The 18,818-nt window shown below is 43.5% G+C and overlaps 1 protein-coding gene across 3 annotated transcripts in view; it reads right to left on the minus strand.

Annotated features, from left to right (window-relative positions):
• Positions 1 to 434: 434 nt before the first annotated feature.
• eif5 (eukaryotic translation initiation factor 5) overlaps positions 435 to 18,818 on the minus strand; it is an 86,647-nt gene continuing 68,263 nt past the window's right edge. The window contains exons 1-12 of one of the 3 annotated variants that reach the window (XM_072490348.1): positions 11,595 to 11,616; positions 11,287 to 11,442; positions 9,936 to 10,215; positions 9,780 to 9,861; positions 8,400 to 8,572; positions 6,306 to 6,417; positions 6,097 to 6,227; positions 5,080 to 5,241; positions 3,970 to 4,131; positions 3,722 to 3,886; positions 2,886 to 3,026; positions 435 to 2,649 (exon numbers count right to left, since the gene is read on the minus strand). In XM_072490348.1, the coding sequence (XP_072346449.1) occupies positions 2,557 to 2,649; positions 2,886 to 3,026; positions 3,722 to 3,886; positions 3,970 to 4,131; positions 5,080 to 5,241; positions 6,097 to 6,227; positions 6,306 to 6,417; positions 8,400 to 8,572; positions 9,780 to 9,861; positions 9,936 to 10,007 (1,293 nt within the window). In that variant the 5' untranslated portion in view covers positions 10,008 to 10,215; positions 11,287 to 11,442; positions 11,595 to 11,616 and the 3' untranslated portion in view covers positions 435 to 2,556. Of the gene's footprint in view, positions 2,650 to 2,885; positions 3,027 to 3,721; positions 3,887 to 3,969; positions 4,132 to 5,079; positions 5,242 to 6,096; positions 6,228 to 6,305; positions 6,418 to 8,399; positions 8,573 to 9,779; positions 9,862 to 9,935; positions 10,216 to 11,286; positions 11,518 to 11,594; positions 11,617 to 18,818 lie in introns of those variants that run through there. The other 2 variants (XM_072490357.1, XM_072490368.1) reach the window with 2 other exon arrangements.

Raw genomic sequence — 18,818 nt, forward strand, 5'->3', positions numbered from 1 at the left:
GGGCCGAAGGGCCTGTTCCTGTGCTGTACATTTTTGTTCTTTGTAAGCCACCATCCTAACTGAGACCAATCACAATTCCTTCAGTCACTGGTCAAAATCCTAGAACTCCATCCCAAACAGCAGTGTTCCTACACACTGCAGTGGTTCACCACCTGCTCAAAGGAACTTAACATGTGCAAGTTGCAACACCCACATCCCATGAAAGAACACATTAAAAAATTACCTTGAGGCAACTAAAATGCCTGGTGGTCCTCAACCACACCTGGGACAGATCTGCTGTTATACAAATTTATGCTGTTGGAAATCAGATCCAAGACTCATACGGCCAAGCAGCTAATAAGCATCATCCCCCCCCCCCCCCAAAAAAAAACTGGGGGCAGAGGAAAGAGATACCATTGTGATGAAAATATCTTAAATACAAGAAGCAAACAAGGTTATAGGCAACTCAAAACCAAAGCTAACTTTATTGACATGCAATATTTTCTACATGAACATTAGAATACAAATTGATCAAATTTTGGCTAGTTCGGCACTCAAATCTCTGATCCATTCGAATTCTGATAATCTAAAGTCAAGATGCAAGGCCAGGCTGTAGAGATATTCAACAAGATGCATATGAAATTTAAAGCCATTGTACCTTGGTTGTCAGGTCTCATGACAAAAGGGCTTACAACATTCCCTTAACATGAAAGAGTAACTCGTCAGATGGATAATTGCCTTGGCCAAGGCCATGTTTTGGTGCAAATATTCATAAAAACCCAAGTCCTTTGTAGCTGACACTTCAAATAAGTTGGATCTTGCTATGCAAATGAACACTCCATGAACAGGACAACCAAAGGAGAAATATAAGGGCAATTAATGGTACACAGGTTCTCTTGACATTATCCAGAGCCTGGCAGTCAATGACAACAGCTGTGTTTTCAAAATGACTCAGGAGGATTTGGTACCTTGAAAATTTACAATTTAACTTTATTCCTTACACACCACCAATGACTCACTAACACTCTTGAAAAGATGGGAAAGAGCTCAGTGAGCCTTCACCCTCACCCAGCTGGATAGGTTAAACTGTTCACGTATGACTCAGTAGGACAAAGTTCATACTTTCAAAGATCTCTCAGCTAGGAGTGACGAGAAAGTTGAGACACCATAATCGCTGGGTAGTGACCATCTCCAAGCTCAACATAAATTAAAAGTTTGGGTTTTCCATAATCCACATGTCCCCAGAGCATTGTAGCCAACTAAGAGGGTATTCAGTCTATTAGCTTCCATCTGTGGATGTGTAGAGATCAAAAGCAGCAGTTGAAGTCAGCCCCTAGATCACAACCTTTTTCCTGTTGTCCCAGACTTTGCTACCAAAAATGTTAAATCAACAATATATCCCCAAATTAAGTCAATATAACCCAAAATCAAGTCAGATTTCATTAAGCAGTAAATTAACATGTCATTGAAGTAGTTACACAAGACTGCACAGAAATGAGACAGCTCAGAGTGGACAGGATTTCCAAACTTCTGGGTTAAAATGGATAACTTAATTTGCAATTCAAAAAAAAGTGCATTGCCCAAGCTATATCCATCCAAGGCTTTGGAACAAAAAGCTGATTTAACAACCAAAGTCAGACTTGGTAGTGAAGAAAACAAAATTGGAAATGAAAGGACCACAGAATCAAGATGCATTGAATTATGTATTTAAACTATGTATTTAGATTCAACAGTTAAGGAAATGCCAATAACCTCACCTGCTATGTCACAGATAGGTATTCCCACCTAAAGTTAAAAACTTTCATTATCACATTATGTTCATGAGTACCAGGTGCTACATCCACAAAAAAAAATTCTACTGCATGTATTACACAAGCTAAGATTAATGTTTCAACTCCAAATTGCTGGATGTTTGGGAGCAAGTTATGCAATGATGGTCCATAAGTGGACTGCTAAACAAACAGTTCACCCATCATCCAAGTGATTTACCAATAATGCACAGATCAGTTTTTCCAATTCTAAGTAACTGACTTTGCTACTTGACCGTTATCATTGGGCAATAGCTCAGTTGTGATTCCCTCTTATGAAATAGCCTAACAAAATAATATCACATGCGGTATTTGTTGAGGCAAAGGCAGCTTTTTCCAACGTACACCAGTTGTATTGCAAGTAGGAGTAAAAAAAAAAAAAAATCCCAAAATTACTAGTTGGCAAGTTACAATTATGCACAAAATAAAAACTTGGTGCTAGAATACAGAACACAAACCCCTTTAATTTGTAATTTACATCCTTGTATAAATGTGCAGTAAATGTTATCCAATAGCAGAGAAAAAAGTGAAATTGACAACTGTTGGATTAGCAGGACCGTTCTACCACTTAGACTTGGGACATACTGTCTTAAAGAGTTCATAATTGGTAGTGGTGGTGAAGTGTCACTAGAGCAATATCATTGTAGAATTTGAATAGCAGAGACTGAATTCAGCAGTTGCACTTTAAATACAGAAATATTTCTTCATTACTGTGACTTCTCCACGGCAAGATATCCAATAGGTGAATTTTCCCCCTGTAAGCAATACATCAAATAGCATCAATATCTATATCTTCTTCTCTTGTTTTAATGGGTTTCACAGTTTCCACTTTTAGTTCTCTTGCAGAGCTGTCGTAAACCACCTGCAAGCAAAATACATAGAAGCAATTAGAAACACAGGACATTAAAAAGCAGTGTTGCTAAAGCCCACTGATGTGGTTGCAAATTAAGGCAATTACTCATGCTACTGCTGCATGCACTGCACTCCAGTTTAGATTTGTCAATTATACTCATTTCAAAAAGTTGGTTGTTTATGTTCACAAAGTTGTATAGAAATCAATCACAAAAGTTGTATGAAATCAGAGTTCTAAATAATTACCTCCACATCCTTATCTGCATCATCTTCCTCATCTTCCTCTTCTTCAGATTCCTCTTCAGCCTCTTTTAACCACTTAATGAATGGATCTGCCTTTGCATGGATCTCTTTGGCAAGTTCCTTTGGGACATACTTCTTAGATACCTGTGCATGAGGATTCAATTAATTTCTGATCTGCACATTAATATACCAAAACCTATAGAAACCCACAAGAGCTAATGTGGATACTGTGACAATGCAACATTTTAGAGAGGAGCACAATCAGGTTTTTTGCACTCATCAACTGCCTGTACAGATTGTTACTGCTAGTAATGTAAAAATTTGGGCGAACAAAGTGAATTTAGAACTAGATTCAAGGAGAATTCTGCAACAGGGTAAGATTCAGTGTCAAACAAATGCAGAATTGTTGCCCAATCAAAATATGGAGAGCATCCAAAAAGGCTTACAAAAATTCCACAATAGCTCATTCAGATACAGAAATTCACAGTAGGAAATCTAGACATTGCTGTGGCACAATTAGGTCCAGGGTGGGGGACATCCTATCTGCCCACAACATTCAACTATACGGAGCAATTTAAGGGCAGCACATGGCACAGTGGTTAACACTGGGACTATGGCACTGAGGACATGGGTTCGAATCGTGCCCTGGGCCATTGTCCGTGTGGAGTTCACACATTCTCCCCGTGTCTGCGTGGGTTTCACCCCCACAACCCAAAGATGTGTCGGTTAAGTGGATTGGCCAAGCTAAATTGGGTACTCTTTTTAAAAGAAAACTATATGGAGCAATTTAAAATTCCAAATACAAGATGCACATTAACATCTATATTTGCACAGCTTACTTTTTCAGCCCAAGCGAGGATGACCTCTTCCTCCAAGAGGTCAGCATCATACAGCTCCTTCAGGACATGTGGAACTTTGGGCAGGAGTTGATCCCGATGCATTTTCACCAGACACTCAAAGCCACCAAGTAAATACTTCTGAGCCTTCTTATTACCATGGCAGAACTATTAAGAGAAAGCAGTTAGTCATACACTATTAAGCTATAAGGCATCCATCATGTTCAGTTTTAGAGGAGAAAACCACTTACACGTAAGAAGTGTCGTTTATATTTCTTGATCTGCTCTCTTATGTTCTCATCAAAAAGCAGTTCACTCAATATGAGGGGACCCATAGCTATTACATCCAGCCTTTCAGCTTCTGATCGAAGGTCTTTATCAGCAGAGTCAATAATGCCCTCTTCCTTCTTTTGCTGCAGTGAAATGATTAGGTACAATAGTTAGCTTGATTTTGGTTTTAAAAATCTATAGAAACAAGTTATAGGCAATACAATATACCAAATGGCCGATTGAAACTGGATAGGTTTAGAAACACTTGGCATAGTGTATCCTACATCTCCATGACTGTTGGTTATTCTACTGGCTCAGACTTAGCAGTTCATAGTTCATGACAATGCCTGGAGTCTGCACATATACTGGTAAACATGGAAACCATAAAATATCTCTAGTTGCTCTTTTCCCATAGGGTGCACTGTCTAAACCAATGTGGTCAAAGAAGGGGGTCAGCTAGGTTGTTAAAACACCGCTGCTGAAAAAGCCACATCCAGGAAAATTAAAGTGTGTCAAATGTTTCCATTCCGTAAGGATTAGTTCCAGTTTCCACCCATCAGTCTGATGAAATGCTTCAATGCAAACAGCAGCTTGATAAAAATCACGTACCACCTACTTGGGACAGTGAAATCCATGCTATATAGATTGCTAGAACCTCGTGAGAAACCTTTAGGAGTACCACAGCTGACCCCAAGATCTGGGGCCAATATTATCAACCATTGGAACCACATTACTAGAATGCATGTCAAAGGTAAAGTGACTTCCTATATACATGGGACACGTGTCAATAGTAAAGCCAGTATTTGTTGTGCATCCACAAACTGCTCGGGAGGTGTTGTGCTCCCTGGAACCACTGCAACCCAAGTGGTGCAGGTATAAACACAATTGTTAGGGAGAATTTCCAGCATTTTTGCATTAAAGTGACAATACGGCCAAGTCAAGATGGAGGGAGACTTGGGAGTCCACCTGTTTGCTTGCTGCTCGGATCCTTCTAGGTCATGTAGATCACAAGTCGAGGTAAATTACTGAGAATATACAACACCCAAACAAAATGACCTGAAGATCAGTGCACCAGGACATTACATTAATACCTTGACAAAGTTGTAGAATAAGTTGACTCTTTCCTCCAAGGTTTTCCCCAGGTCATCGCTAAGTGTCAAATTTTTGGCATGCTCACTAATTTCACCCATTCGACGCCGCTGGGCTTCCTCTGTGGTTTCTTCACACCAGTCTTCATCATCATCTTCACCATCCTGGTGAGAAGGTTAAATATTAAATACCTATGCCACAAATGTCCTGAATGATACATTCGGTTTAAATATACTAGAACGATGGGAAGCACAATGCTTAGCACCACTGTCTCATGGCACGGAGGTCCCAGGTTCGATACCGGCCCTGGGTCACTGTCTTTGTGGAGTTTGCGCACACTCCCCATGTTTGCATGGATTTCGTCCCAACAACCCAAAGATGTGCAGGGTAGGTGGATTGGCCACACTAAATTATCCCTTCATTGGAAAAAAGTGAATTGGGTACTCTTCTACAAAAAAAAAAACACACAGCTATTCCTGCTGTTTTCTGGGAGAATCTAAGCAGCTACCCACTCACATTTGCTGCAGTATTTCTTGTACGAGCATTCTCACTCATTATCTCACCCAGTCTCTTCCCAGAATCAAGTTAATTTCTTTACCTGCATATTTGGATTGAAGGTGCTAGGTGACTCATTACTGTATGAAAACAGTCATCCAGAATCTTACTTCAAGTACTATACTTACAAACCTCAAATACAGTACATAAAATACATTAGCTAGTGCAAAACGTGACAGGTACACTTGGTGGTGCAGGAACACAAGACCCACGAGGCCAGTATTTGCACAAATCTTTGATGGTGGCAGGAAGTGATTAGGATCTGGCCTGCATTGCTAGAGTCCAAGCTTACAAAAGCAAATTGGACAAGCATCCAAGTAAAAAGAGATTGCCAGCCAAAGGGAGGGCCAAGCCATGGCAGCGGGGCTCACTAAATTAGTTTTACAAAAATGGCACATGCTAGACAGGTAGGACATTGACTTGACAGGCGTTCTGTAATTCTTGAGCAGAATAAAACAAATTACCACTGCATCTGGAGCATCAAACTCATTGTGGGTGGATGATTCTGAATTAGATACTGATCCATTCTCCTTGTCTTTGCCCTTCTTATTTCTCTTTTCCTTTTCTTTCTTGGCTGAACCACCATCTCCATTTTCTGCAAGTTAGAAATCCTTACATTAAATGATTCAAAATCAAATATGGATCAGGTTTTGCAGAATTCCGGTTCACTTACCAGGTGGATTTTTAAGAATGAATGTGCAGAGCTTGTGACGCGTGTCAAGCATGCCTCTGTATCCACAGGCTTTACAGGAAATACCAATGGTTTGTTTCTTTGGATTGACATGCTAAAAAAGATGGAGAATAATAATGTTATAATTTTGATCTGATTCTGTATTCCAAGAAAATTGGCATGCAAACCAGCCACAGGTCAAATACAAAATTGGGTGATGCAGGAAATACCAATTTCTTCAGCCAAGTAAAATAGGTTAAACCTAGGAGTGTGCCTACATAAGCTAATGCAAAATACTAACAGTGCTTGAAATATTTCAGGTAAATTAAGATTAGAGTTTAAAATCAATAGAAATGGGAGGAAGAGACAAGAACAAAGTTGAAGAATTAAAGTGACAAATATGATTTCTCAAGGAATTAAGGGCTATGGAGAGAGAGCGGGTAAATGGAGTTGAAATCAGCCATGATTGAATGGTGGAGTGGCCTCGATGGGCCGAATGGCCTTACTTCCACTCCTATGTCTTATGGTCTAAATAACAGGAAGCTGAATGGAGTTGTTCAAAACCCACCAGCCAATCCACAATTGGAGTTCCAGACAGAGATAACTACAATTAGGGCAGCATGGTGACAGTGGGTTAGCACTGCGGCCTCACGGCACCAAGGTCCCAGGTTCGAACCCGGCTGTGGGTCACTGCCAGTGTGGAGTTTGCACATTCTCCCCGTAACCCAAAAATGTGCAAGCTAGGTGGATTGCCCACGCTAATAGGAAAAAACAATTGGGCACTCTAAATTGAAAAAAAAAGATAACTACAATTGAACAGCAAATACAGTATAATTGAAATGGAAAGAAAAGTGATCTTGTGAAAAGCACCAGTTTACCCTGGAAGGTGCTTGGAGCCTTGGATGTTGGAGAGGTGGTGAAAAGACAGGTGTTGCCTCTTGTTTGCGATGGGAGGGGCTGTTAGGGGTGAACAGGTGTCAGAGGGAACAGTCCCTTTAGAATACTCAGAGGTCAGAGGAAGAAGTGTTTGGTGGTGGCATCACAAACTGGTGAAAACAAAGGAAACCCAAACAGGGCTCAAGGAAGGGACAGCAGCAGCACATGAAATGGAACAGTGGAGGAACCCTGCCAATTGATTGGAATCCTCAGTTGAAGATGGGCACAATTTCACTTTGCTGAGAATTCCCCATCACTATCCAAGTCACTTTTTGGGCCCTGGGGTTTTTTTTGCCAGTTTAACCCAGAGCTGGCTGGCTAGAGCAGGTCCTCAGAACTGGCAACTGAAAGGGTGTCCGATCTCAAGGTGGGCTGGAGGGTCCCCCCACTGTCCACCTACAGGCAATGTCACCCCCACACACATGGTCATTAACCCACTCCCTACGAAGTTGACACCCTATTATGGGGTCGCAGAGAGCACCCCCCCTGTAGCTCCAGTTAGGCCCCTCCCCAGCACATGTGCACTGCCATCCTGGAGGTGCACTTGACAGCACCACCATGGCATGTTGGCAGTGCCAAAGCACCAGCACCAAGGTGTCCAGGGACAGCCAGTGCTGCTCTGCCCCCGACCACTCAGCAGCCAATTGCCTGGGAGACCCTCCAGCTGCTGTTCTAAGTGGTCCTGGTTTGTGTGAACCAGTACTAACCGTCACTCGTGGGACCTCACCGGTGAGCCCATTAAATAGGATGACCATCCCCCGGAATTAAATGGAAATCGACCTTGGTGACTATTGGTTTCTTGCAAGTGCCTAGGCAAGTTTCAGAATCCGCCAACAGGAGTGAGCTGGTAGATCGCAAGATCACAAAATGCTTGCCAAGTTTGGATTTAGGCTACTCCTGTGAACTAACCGACTTGCAGATTCTTAAGACTGTTAAATTGTGCCCAATATCAGAAGCACTGGTGTGAAAGGCTGCACCATCAGAACAGATGCAATGGAGAAACTGGGAGAATGGAATGCAACCAACCAAAGTTAAGATGCAAGCCATTTTGAATTACTGCAAATTTAAGACCTACCAAATGAGTCGTAACACCAAGATTTCAAGAAGCCTTTACCACAGGGAATTGTGTTCTGATAAAACAGGAATTCGTTGTACACTCACCAGGTCAGTTTCAGGATTATCACACTCATTACAAAGGACAAATTTCCTAATGAATCCATCCAGCATGTCTTGTAGCTTATTCGCCTCATGAGATCCATTCACAATATAACGGTCATTCTTTGAATCAAACTGGGTCTGAGCTCCCAGCTCACAACCAAAAAACTTGGTGGGATCTATGGGGTGAATGCAAATTAAAATGCTTTAAAACAAAGCAGCATTACAATCAAATTTAAAATTCAACCTTTAGAATAACCCCAAGCGGTTATTCAACCTCAAAAAGGTTCAGCCTAGGCACAAGTGGGACACCTTACTTTTACACCTCACACTTGTACTAAGAATTGAATCATTTGTGGAAAGACCAAGAGGTCTGTCTCAGGGATTGAAAACAATTACTTTTGAATTTGAAATCCCAAGACAATCTGGACAAGGTGCCCTCATGCCCCAGCAATGCAGCCATTAAAATCTAGATCTTGCAGCTGGCTTATTCTGTTTGGCGTGTGGGTCCCAGGTATGCTTAATACTGGAACAGTGGCATACAAAAAGGGGTTTAAAAAAGCTTTAGAGACAGTGCTCCACACAGCTGAAGAACACATTAAATACTCAATGTAAAGAATAGGTAGCCAAATATGTTGCAGCATATGCATCACAAAAATACCCAAATCGAAGTACTGGTGCAAAGAATAAAAAGCTCTTTTCAAATACCAGATCATCATAAAAACCAACGTGGCTCACTCGTGCCCTGTTGGCCTACATGACTCAATCCCAAAATGTGTACACCTAACCACCCTCTGAAATGGCCTAGCAAACCACTGGATAATAAGTGGCTCATCATCAGACAGCTAGAGATGGACAGGAAATATTGGCCTGGCTAGCAATGCTCACAAAGAATAAAATTGATGGTTTCAGCTCGGATGGGGAAAAGCCTTCAAAAAACAATTTTGATCCAAGAACAGATCAATTGGAAACTATGAGAAAAGAAACAACACGGTCAGTTTTCAACCATTACGGTATTTGCAATAACCTTTTGTCTCTGCTCTGGCATATTCTAGTCCTGCATTCTAAATTTCATTCTTTAAAGTGACCAATAGATGGCACCTGACTACACAAGGAGAGAGGGAAAAGCAGTGTACAATTTCACCATTAATTTGTAATGGCAATAAGCAGGAATAAACTAAGTAACCAGTAAAAGAAACAGTAACTAATCAGAATCTAATGGTTTACTAAAAATTGAATAACCAAGGGTTCAATGCAATTCCGTACATATTATGGTCAATTTTCCATCTCTGCAGTCTCAGTTTAGAGATGGACAGTCACATCATCTACTTTGGAACAGCAAGCTGGCATTCTAGAACAGATGGTTAAACCTTCAATGTTACTTACACGTTGGAGGCCGATTAAGCGCCTTGGCAACATCAACCATGTTGACTATTACTGTCTTTATTCCATTCCCTTTGCCCTCGACCTGAGGAAAATCATATTTTAGCTTGCAATGAAGTTCCAGTTAAAACTAACTCAAGCACTTCCAATTGCTCTTACCTTAGCAATCAGACGGGGCATTTTGTACCGATAGAATTGGTCAGAAACACTGCGGTTGACGTTGACAGCCATTCTGGTTTACTATTAGATTTATGAGTAAAGTGAAAAGATCTTTGAATGGAATTTTTTGGTATCTTCTGTCTGAAGAAGAATGGATGACATAAACAATTGCAAGTGTACTCGGTCTCTGACATGAAAAAGTTTGCGCCACTTAGGCTGCAAGTTCCCCGCTTGTTGGTTAGGTTTCCCCGACACAGGTACCAACGGCTGCGCAACAGCTCTGTAAAGAGGGTGGGGGGGGGGAAAAAAAAGGAAGAGATTAGGCAGACAGTAGAGAAGTTTGAGTTACTCCCTGTAAAACACTTCACAAGTGAATACTTTTGCCACAATACAAATATACATAAACAGCCAATATGGCACTCAGCAAGTCACTCCACAGATAACTAACTTTCCCAAGTCGTTGTTGTAATTTGATATCCCTAACCAACATGGTTTTTTTTTGGGGGGGGGGGGGGGAGAAGAAGAGGTAGCCCTCACCACAATGGATTTTTGATGGTTTAAAAAAAAAAGTCGGGCAAAGTATCAATTAGGATTCAAAGATTTATTTATTTTTATTTAAAAATAATTCACAACGCATCACTTAGGATTCAGATAAAAAACGATATCACGACGCAAAAAAAATCCATGACACACATTAGCAATGTTGACTGCAGGTTAAAAAAGAAAGAGGAATGCTTGAACCGACGGCAGGAATCAGCGTTCAGTGGAATAAACGTGCTCGGCCAGGTGGCATTTTCGTGGGGGGGGGGGGGGGGGGGGGGGAAAGAAGAGAGAAACGGGTTAAAAATAAAGGGAGGCGTCGTCCGACCGGGCAGCGCTGAGTCATTGCCTGGTGCAGCAGCAGCCTCCGCAACACGCGAGTGACTCACCACCCTAGCGCCGCCATGCGCACTCCTCACATCGCAGCGCAAAAAAAAAACCACTCCGCCCTCCAGAACCCAGCGCTGGGGAGCGCCCCCCCCCCAGTAACGGGGGCTCAACCCCGGGGGGGGGGGGGGGGGGGAAAAAGAGAGGAGGATAATAATTAATAAGTGCGGCAGTCGGGAGGGGCCCGCTTAAACGGCCCGGAATGAGCTGGGGATAAGTGATACCCGGAGTGGCGCAGAGTGCGTCACACGGCCAGAGGGAGAGAGCCGCCGCTTCTCTGTCGCAGCCGGGGCCGCAGGGCGCCATTTTGAGAACCTCGCGTCCAGCTCTCTTACCCCTCCCTCCCACCCTCAACCCACGGCGGCCACTCAAACCGCCCTCCTCGCCGGTTCAAACCGCCCGTATGCCACCGAAAAATCCTTACCGTTTTCACAAAACAAAGACATAAACACAAGCCTAATCGCTCTTGGATATGGTGAACTACTGGACGGCACGTCACGGTGCCGAGACGCCGAACACCTTCTGTGCGCAACAAATAAAAAGCCCGTCGGTGGAGCGAGCCGCCCTCGTTTGCGGGAATCTGTGGGCGAGAGGAAGAAGGGGGGGAAAAAAATCACAAAGTCAACGTGAATCCTAAACGCCCTTAATCGCCCGCATTAATTTACTGGGCCCGAGTAAAATTGTTTAACGAGCCCGCCCGCCCTCTAGCTCCGCTCCCATCCCCGCGCTCACCTCCACGACGTTTGCCTCACAAACCAAAAAAAAACGCCTTTCTGTACCCACGCCAGTCAGTTGCCGCTCAGCCTAACTTGCTGGGGGACGGCCGGACCCCGCCCCTTGTCCCCGCTGCGATTGGCCGTTACGCGGTCGCCGGCTTTCTCATTGGAAAACCGCCGCCGGGGGCTTTTGTTCTGAGGGGGAGGGGCGGGGCTAGTCACTCATGATGATGTCATGACGCAGGGTTCTCTCAAGTTTGGTTGAGGGGGGAAAGCTCGTGAGCCAACAGGAGGAGGTCTCGCGATAGCCGAGTTGCAATTGGCTGAGTGCCTGAATGATGATTGCATCATGTGTGAGAGAGGTTGCGAAATTGTCGGGCTATTGTCCAGGAGTAATGCTGGGCAAACGGGCCAGTTCAAGTTTCTCGAAGAATTGGCTGCAGCACGGACCAGTTTTCACTGCAGTAGAAATGTATGAAAGCAGTATTAAAGATATGTAGATCATGGTAATTTCTACTTTGTCTTTTTGAGAATCTCTATGAGAACAAAATATATAGCTAAGGGAGGAAGACTGATTTAATGCTAACGATGGAACCGGCGTTTGCCTAGCGCCTTTCACAACCTCAAGGACGTCATGCAACACCTCACAGCCAATGAAGCCCCTTTGAAACGTAGCCTTTGCTGACACTGCAGGCAGGCAGGCACTTCTTGCGCAGCCAGAGTGAGATCAATGATCTCTGTTAAATAATTAGCCAGGAGGTCAAAAGTCTCTCCAAAATAGTATGCGATTTTTTTGTATCCTCGGAGCCTTATTTTAATATTTGATCTAAATGACTGAACGCCAGGACTGACAGCCTAGCAATATGGTCAGGTTATGTATTCAATTCTTTGAGTGGGGCTTCAATCCAGCATGGCAACCTTATGCCATAATGACCAAAGTAGAGGCATTTTCAAGATATCGTCTGAGCAGAACACTACAGTGTAACCACATATTCCACTGACTGATGTACTGTTCTGGTAAATATGACTTATATGTTTTGCTGTCTGAAGCACAATATCCCATTGGCTTTGTTGGATACTGTTCTATCTTGGTTGCAGAGAGAAAGGCAGGGAAATGGCACCAAGTCACAACGCTAGTTTGGAGAGCCGGTGCAGACACAATGGGCTAAATGGCATCCTTCTGCAGTGTAACGAGTCTGTGACCTGGTTATCAAGACTACAACAATATTTGAACAATACGTTGTTGACAACGCATTCGGTTTATTATTCCAAGTTGCAAAATGTAAATATCATCACATTAGGAAAGGGCAGAATATATTCAAAGCCATCAAAGAGCTGTGGGATAATCACTACCCAAGTTCACATATGAAGGATGGCCACAGTTGAAATACTAGAGGTTGATGAAGTGTTACCTCTGTAAAAGTCACTATATTTAGGATCCAGATTTTCTTTTAAACCAAATTGGAAGGAACAAATGCCTGGATTAAAAAAATACGTTTTCCAGAAGAAGAACAACACATCGTGAAAGTTGTACATGCAGATATTTTTACTTTTTTGTTGGAAATAATAAATTACGCATTAGCGGCAATAATAACATGGATAGAAGTCGCACAAAGCCAATATGGATATTGTTTATTCTTTTGCGGTGCTAAAGGAACAAAGGTCATGAAAAGTTTTCTGGAGCAATTATTGAATTGAATAGGGTATGAAGCCAGAGACCAACTCAATAAATGATTAACATCAATGCACATTGGCAAAATTGAAAGAAGAAATAGAGATCAAAATGAGAAACTGGAATGATTTACCTTTTTTTAACAGAAATTGACCAGCTCCCACCTCCCCTTCCTTGGTATTTCAATACTCATATAAAAGATGCAACGTGGAATTGAAGGAGCCCATTCGCATGGTCCGAGAGAATTTGAAAGTCTCTTGCTTTGTGGAGATAATGCAGTAATATCATAGCTGCTTGTTCAACAATTAAACAATTTTATAGGTGGCAGCTGAATAAAAGATCTATATTGTGCAGGTTGACATGTCAGAAAAATATCCCCAACTATTTAACATTACATTAAGTGCAATGACTTGAGTAGACAGATTTGATGGACATTTTCATTCAATAAACATGTGAAAAGGCATAAGTAGGCCATACAGCCCCTAAAGCCACCTCCGCCACATGGTAAGATGAAGATTAATCTGATCGTGGCTTCAACTTCACTTTCTTGCCTAGCCCTGTTACTCTTGACTCCCCTATATTTCAAAAATCTTTTTTTCTCACTCTTGAATATATTCATTGACTCAACCTCCATAACTCTGTGCAATAGAGAATTCCAAAGGTTAATGAACCTGGGAAGAAAATCCTCATCTTCATCTTAAATAGGAAACCCTTTATTTCAAAAGGAGACACTTTATTATGTGCCCACTAGTTCTAGATACCCCCCACCAGGAAGAAGCATCCTCTCAGCATCGACTCAGTCAATCCCCCTCAACATCATATATGTTTCAATAGGATCACCTCTTTATTTGACTGAACTCTAATGAGCATAGGCCTAACATGCTCAACCTTTCCCCACAAGACAACCCCTGGAATTAATCTAATGATTTCTTTGAAGTGCCTCCAGTGCAGGTATATTCCTCCTTAAATAAGGAGACCAAACTGTGCAGTACTCTGGTTGGAAATCACCAATACCCTATACAGTTGGCCCTACATTTATACTGCACTCCATCCCCTTATGATAAAGGCCAACAAATTATTTGCCTTCCAAATGACTTGTAATGCACCTGCATGGTCACTTTTTGTGTTTCATGTAAGAGGACACCAAGATCCCTCCATAATGCAAAATTCTGTAGTCTGCACTTAGATGATATTTTACTCTTATATTCTTCATATAGATGTGAACTAAACCCAATAGTTTCTTTGCACGTTATACTCCATCTGCAAATCTTTGCCCACAGTGGCACAGTAGTTAGCATTGTTGCCTCACAGCTCCAGGGACCTGGGTTCAATTCCGGCCTCGGGTGACTGTCTGTGTGGAGTTTGCACTTTCTCCCAGTGTCTGTGATGGTTTGCTCCGGGTGCTTCGGTTTTCTCCCATAGTCCAAAGATGTGCAGATTAGGTGGATTGGCCATGCTAAATTGCCCCTTAGTTTCCAAAAGGTTAGGTGGGGTTACTGGGTTACGGGGATAGGGTGGAGGCGTGGGCTTAAGTAGGGTGCTCTTTCCAAGGGTCAATGCAGACACGATGGGCTGAATGGCCTCCTTCTGCACTGTAAATTCAATGATTCATATCCCTACGAGTCAGAATACAGGCGGGAGATAGAGAACCTAGTGGAGTGGTGTAGCGACAACAATCTCTCCCTCAATGCCAGCAAAACTAAAGAGCTGGTCATTGACTTCAGGAAGCAAAGTACTGTACACACCCCTGTCAGCATCAACGGGGCTAAGGTGGAGATGGTTAGCAGTTTCAAATTCCTAGGGTGCACATCTCCAGAAATCTGTCCTGGTCCACTCACGTCGACGCTACCACCAAGAAAGCACAACAGCTCCTATACTTCCTCAGGAAACTAAGGAAATTAAGCATGTCCACATTAACCCGTACCAACTTTTACAGATGCTCCATAGAAAGCATCCTATCGGGCTGCATCACAGCCTGGTATGGCAACTGCTCGGCCCAGGACCGCAAGAAACTTCAGAGAGTCGTGAACACCACCCAGTCCATCACACAAACCTGCCTCCCATCCATTGACTCCATCTACACCTCCCGCTGCCTGGGGAAAGCGGGCACCATAATCAAAGATCCCTCCCACCCGGCTTGCTCACTCTTCCAACTTCTTCCATCGGGCAGGAGATACAGCAGTCTGAGAACACGCACAAACAGACTCAAAAACAGCTTCTTCCCCACTGTCACCAGACTCCTAAATGACCCTCTTATGGACTGACCTCCTTAACACTACACCCTGTATGCTTCATCCGATGCCAGTGCTTATGTAGTTACATTGTATATGTTGTGTTGCCCTATTATGTATTTTCTTTTCTTCCCTTTTCTTCCCATGTATTTAATGATCTGTTGAGCTGCTCGCAGAAAAATACTTTTCACTGTACCTCGGTACACGTGACAATAAACAAATCCAATCCAATCCAATCCTTCAGAAACTCTGGGCTAGGTAGCTGGATATTTCCTGTGGGGTTGAGACTTTCTATATCCAGAATTGCCTTTACCCAGCTCCGAGGAGTTATAGTCACTGATTGAGATTTTCATGCAGGTCCCTTTTTGCCTTTTAATTGGCATGAACAGAGGTTCAAGTTGAAAGATCAAACATAGGCCTTCCAGTCTGAAAGGAGCAGCAGTTGCTGAAGGCAGATAAGTAACAGAAAGAGTACTTTAACATGGAGGTATCCGCTCAACAACATTTTCAAACTTTAAGGCAGGAATATAATGGAATATTCTCCATTTGCCTAGATGAGTGCAGCTCCAACAACACTCAAGAACCACAACACCTTCCAGGACAAAGCAGCCCGTTTGATTGCTCCCCCTAGTTCTTGCAGTCAGGCCACCTCTGGGAGAAGGAGGCATCTGGCCCCCACCACAAACGGAAACTACAATTGACTGGAATTTGTCAAGTAGGCCTTCTTTAATAAGGCTCTTCTTCTTTCGGCTTCTTCAATTTCACTTGGGGTTGCCACAATGCTGCTTGATTACCCTGCTCCATCTCATCCTGTCAGTCACCCATTCATCTTCCAGTCCTGTTGCATCTTTCCATGTGGCCTTAGGTCTCCCTCTTTCTGGCAGTGCCATCTCCATTATTCACCTCACCACATTTACTCTCTAGCAACAAATTTTTTTACATTCATTTACGAGATGTGGGCATCACTGGCGAGTTATTTTTTGGCCGATCCCTAGTTGCCCTTGAGAAGGTGGTGGTGAGCTGCCTTCTTCAACCCTGCAGTCATTGAGATGTAGATACACCCAGGGTGCTGTTAGAGAGGGAGTTCCAGGATTTTGTCCCAGCGTCAGTGAAGGAACCGTGATATATTTCCAAGTCAGGATGGTGAATGACTTGGAGGTGAACCTCCAGGTGATGGTATCTGTTGCTTGGTGAGTTCCTGCAGTGCATCTTGTAGATGGCACACACTGCTGCCACTGTTTGTTGGTGGTGGAGGATTTGAATGTTTGTGGAAGAGGGAGCAATCAACGGGCTGCTTTGTCCTGGAAGGTTTCGAGCTTCTTGAGTGTTGTTGGAGCTGCACTCATCTAGGCAAATGGAGAATATTCCATTACATTCCTGACTTGTGCCTTTGTAGATGGTGGACAGGCTTTGGGGAGTCAGGAGTCGAGTTACTCCACAAAGGATTCCTTGCCTCTGACCTACTCTTGTAGCCACAGTATTTATATGGCTAGTTCAGTTTCTGACCAATGGTAACCCCCAAGATGTTGATAGTGGGGGATTCAGTGGTGGTAATGCCACAGAATATCAAGGGGCGATGGTTAGATTCTCTCTTGTTACAGGAGGCCATTACCTGGCACTTGTGAGATGTAAATAAAACTTGTTACTCGTCAGTCAAAGCCTGGACATTGTCCAGGTCTTGCTGCATTTGGGCATGGACTGCTTCAGTATCTGCAGAATCACAAATAATGTTCAACATTGTGCAATCACAGCGAACACTTCTGACCTTATCATAGAAGGAAGGTCATTGATGAAGCAGCTGAAGGTGGTTGGGCCTAGGACACTACCCTGAGAAACTCCTGTGGTGATGTGCTGGAGCTGAGATGATTGACCTGCAAAAACCACAACCATCTTCCTATGTGCCAGATATGACTCCCACCAACGGAGGGATTTCCCCATGATTCTCATTGACTTCAATTTTTCAAGGGCTCCTTGATGCCATACAAGGTCAAATGCTGCCTTGATGTCAAGGGCAGTCACTTTTATCTCACCTCTGGAATTCTTCTCTTTTGTCCATGTTTGAACGAAGGCGTAATGAGGTCAGGAGCTGAGTAACCCTGGTGGTGGAACCCAAACTGAGCGTCCATGAGCAAGTTATTGCAAAGCAAGTGCCGCTTGATAGTGCTGTAGCTGACCCCTTCCGCCACTTTACTGATGATCAAGATAGGGCGGTAATTGGTCAGGCTGGATTTGACCTGCTTCTTGTGTACAGGACATACCTGGGCAATTTTCCACATTGATGGATAACTGCTGTTGTTCTGGAACAGCTTGGTAGGGGCATAGCACGTTCTGGAGCACAAATTTTCAGAACTGTTGCCGGAATAACGTCATGGCCCATGGCATTTGCAGTATCCAAGTGCCTTCAGCCGTTTCTTCATCTCGTGTGGAGTGAATCGTATCAGCTTAAGATTGACATCTGTGATACCGGGGATCTCTGGGGGAGGCTGTCATGGATCACGTACTCAGCTTCAGCTTTGTCTTTTGCACCGATTTGCTGGGCTTCTCCCTCATTGAGGATGCGGATATTTGTGGTGCCTTTTCCTCCAGTGAGTTTTTAATTGTTCATCACCACGCACAACTGGATGTGGCAGGACTGAAGAGTCAAAATCTGATCCCTTGGTTCTGGAATTGTTCAGCTCTGTCTATTACTGCTGCTTATGCTGTTTGGCATGCAAGTAGTCCTGTGTTGTAGCTTCACCAGGATGACACCTTATTTTTAGTTATGCCAGGTATTAATCCTGGCATGCCCTCCTGCACTCTTCATTGAACCAGGGTTGATGGTAATGGTAGAGTGGGGGATATGCCGGGCTATGAGGTTACGGATTATGGTTGAGTACAATTCTGCTGCTGCTGATGGCCCACAGCACCTCATGAATACCCAGTCTTGCGTTGCTAGATCTGTTTGAAGTCTAACCCATTTAGCGTGGTGGTAGTGCCACACAATATGATGGAGGGTATCCTCAATGTGAAGCCGGGACTTTGACTGCCCAAGGACTGTGTGGTGGTCACTCTTACAGATTCTGTCACAGGTTGATGCATCTGTGACAGGCAGGTTGGTGAGGCTGAAGTCAAGTGTGTCTCTCTTGTTCCCTCACCACCTGCTGGAGTGCCAGTCTAGCAGCTATGTCTTTTAGAACCCACCCAGCTCGGTCGGTGTTGGTACTACCGAGCCACTCTTAGTGATGGACATTGAAGTCCCTCACCCAGAGTACATTCTGCACCCTCAGTGCTTCCTCTAAGTGGTGTTCAACATGGAGAAGTACTGATTCATCAGCTGAGAAGGGGAGGGGGGGGGGGG

Source organism: Scyliorhinus torazame, chromosome 2, assembly GCF_047496885.1.
Source record: "Scyliorhinus torazame isolate Kashiwa2021f chromosome 2, sScyTor2.1, whole genome shotgun sequence".
NCBI lineage: Eukaryota > Metazoa > Chordata > Chondrichthyes > Carcharhiniformes > Scyliorhinidae > Scyliorhinus > Scyliorhinus torazame.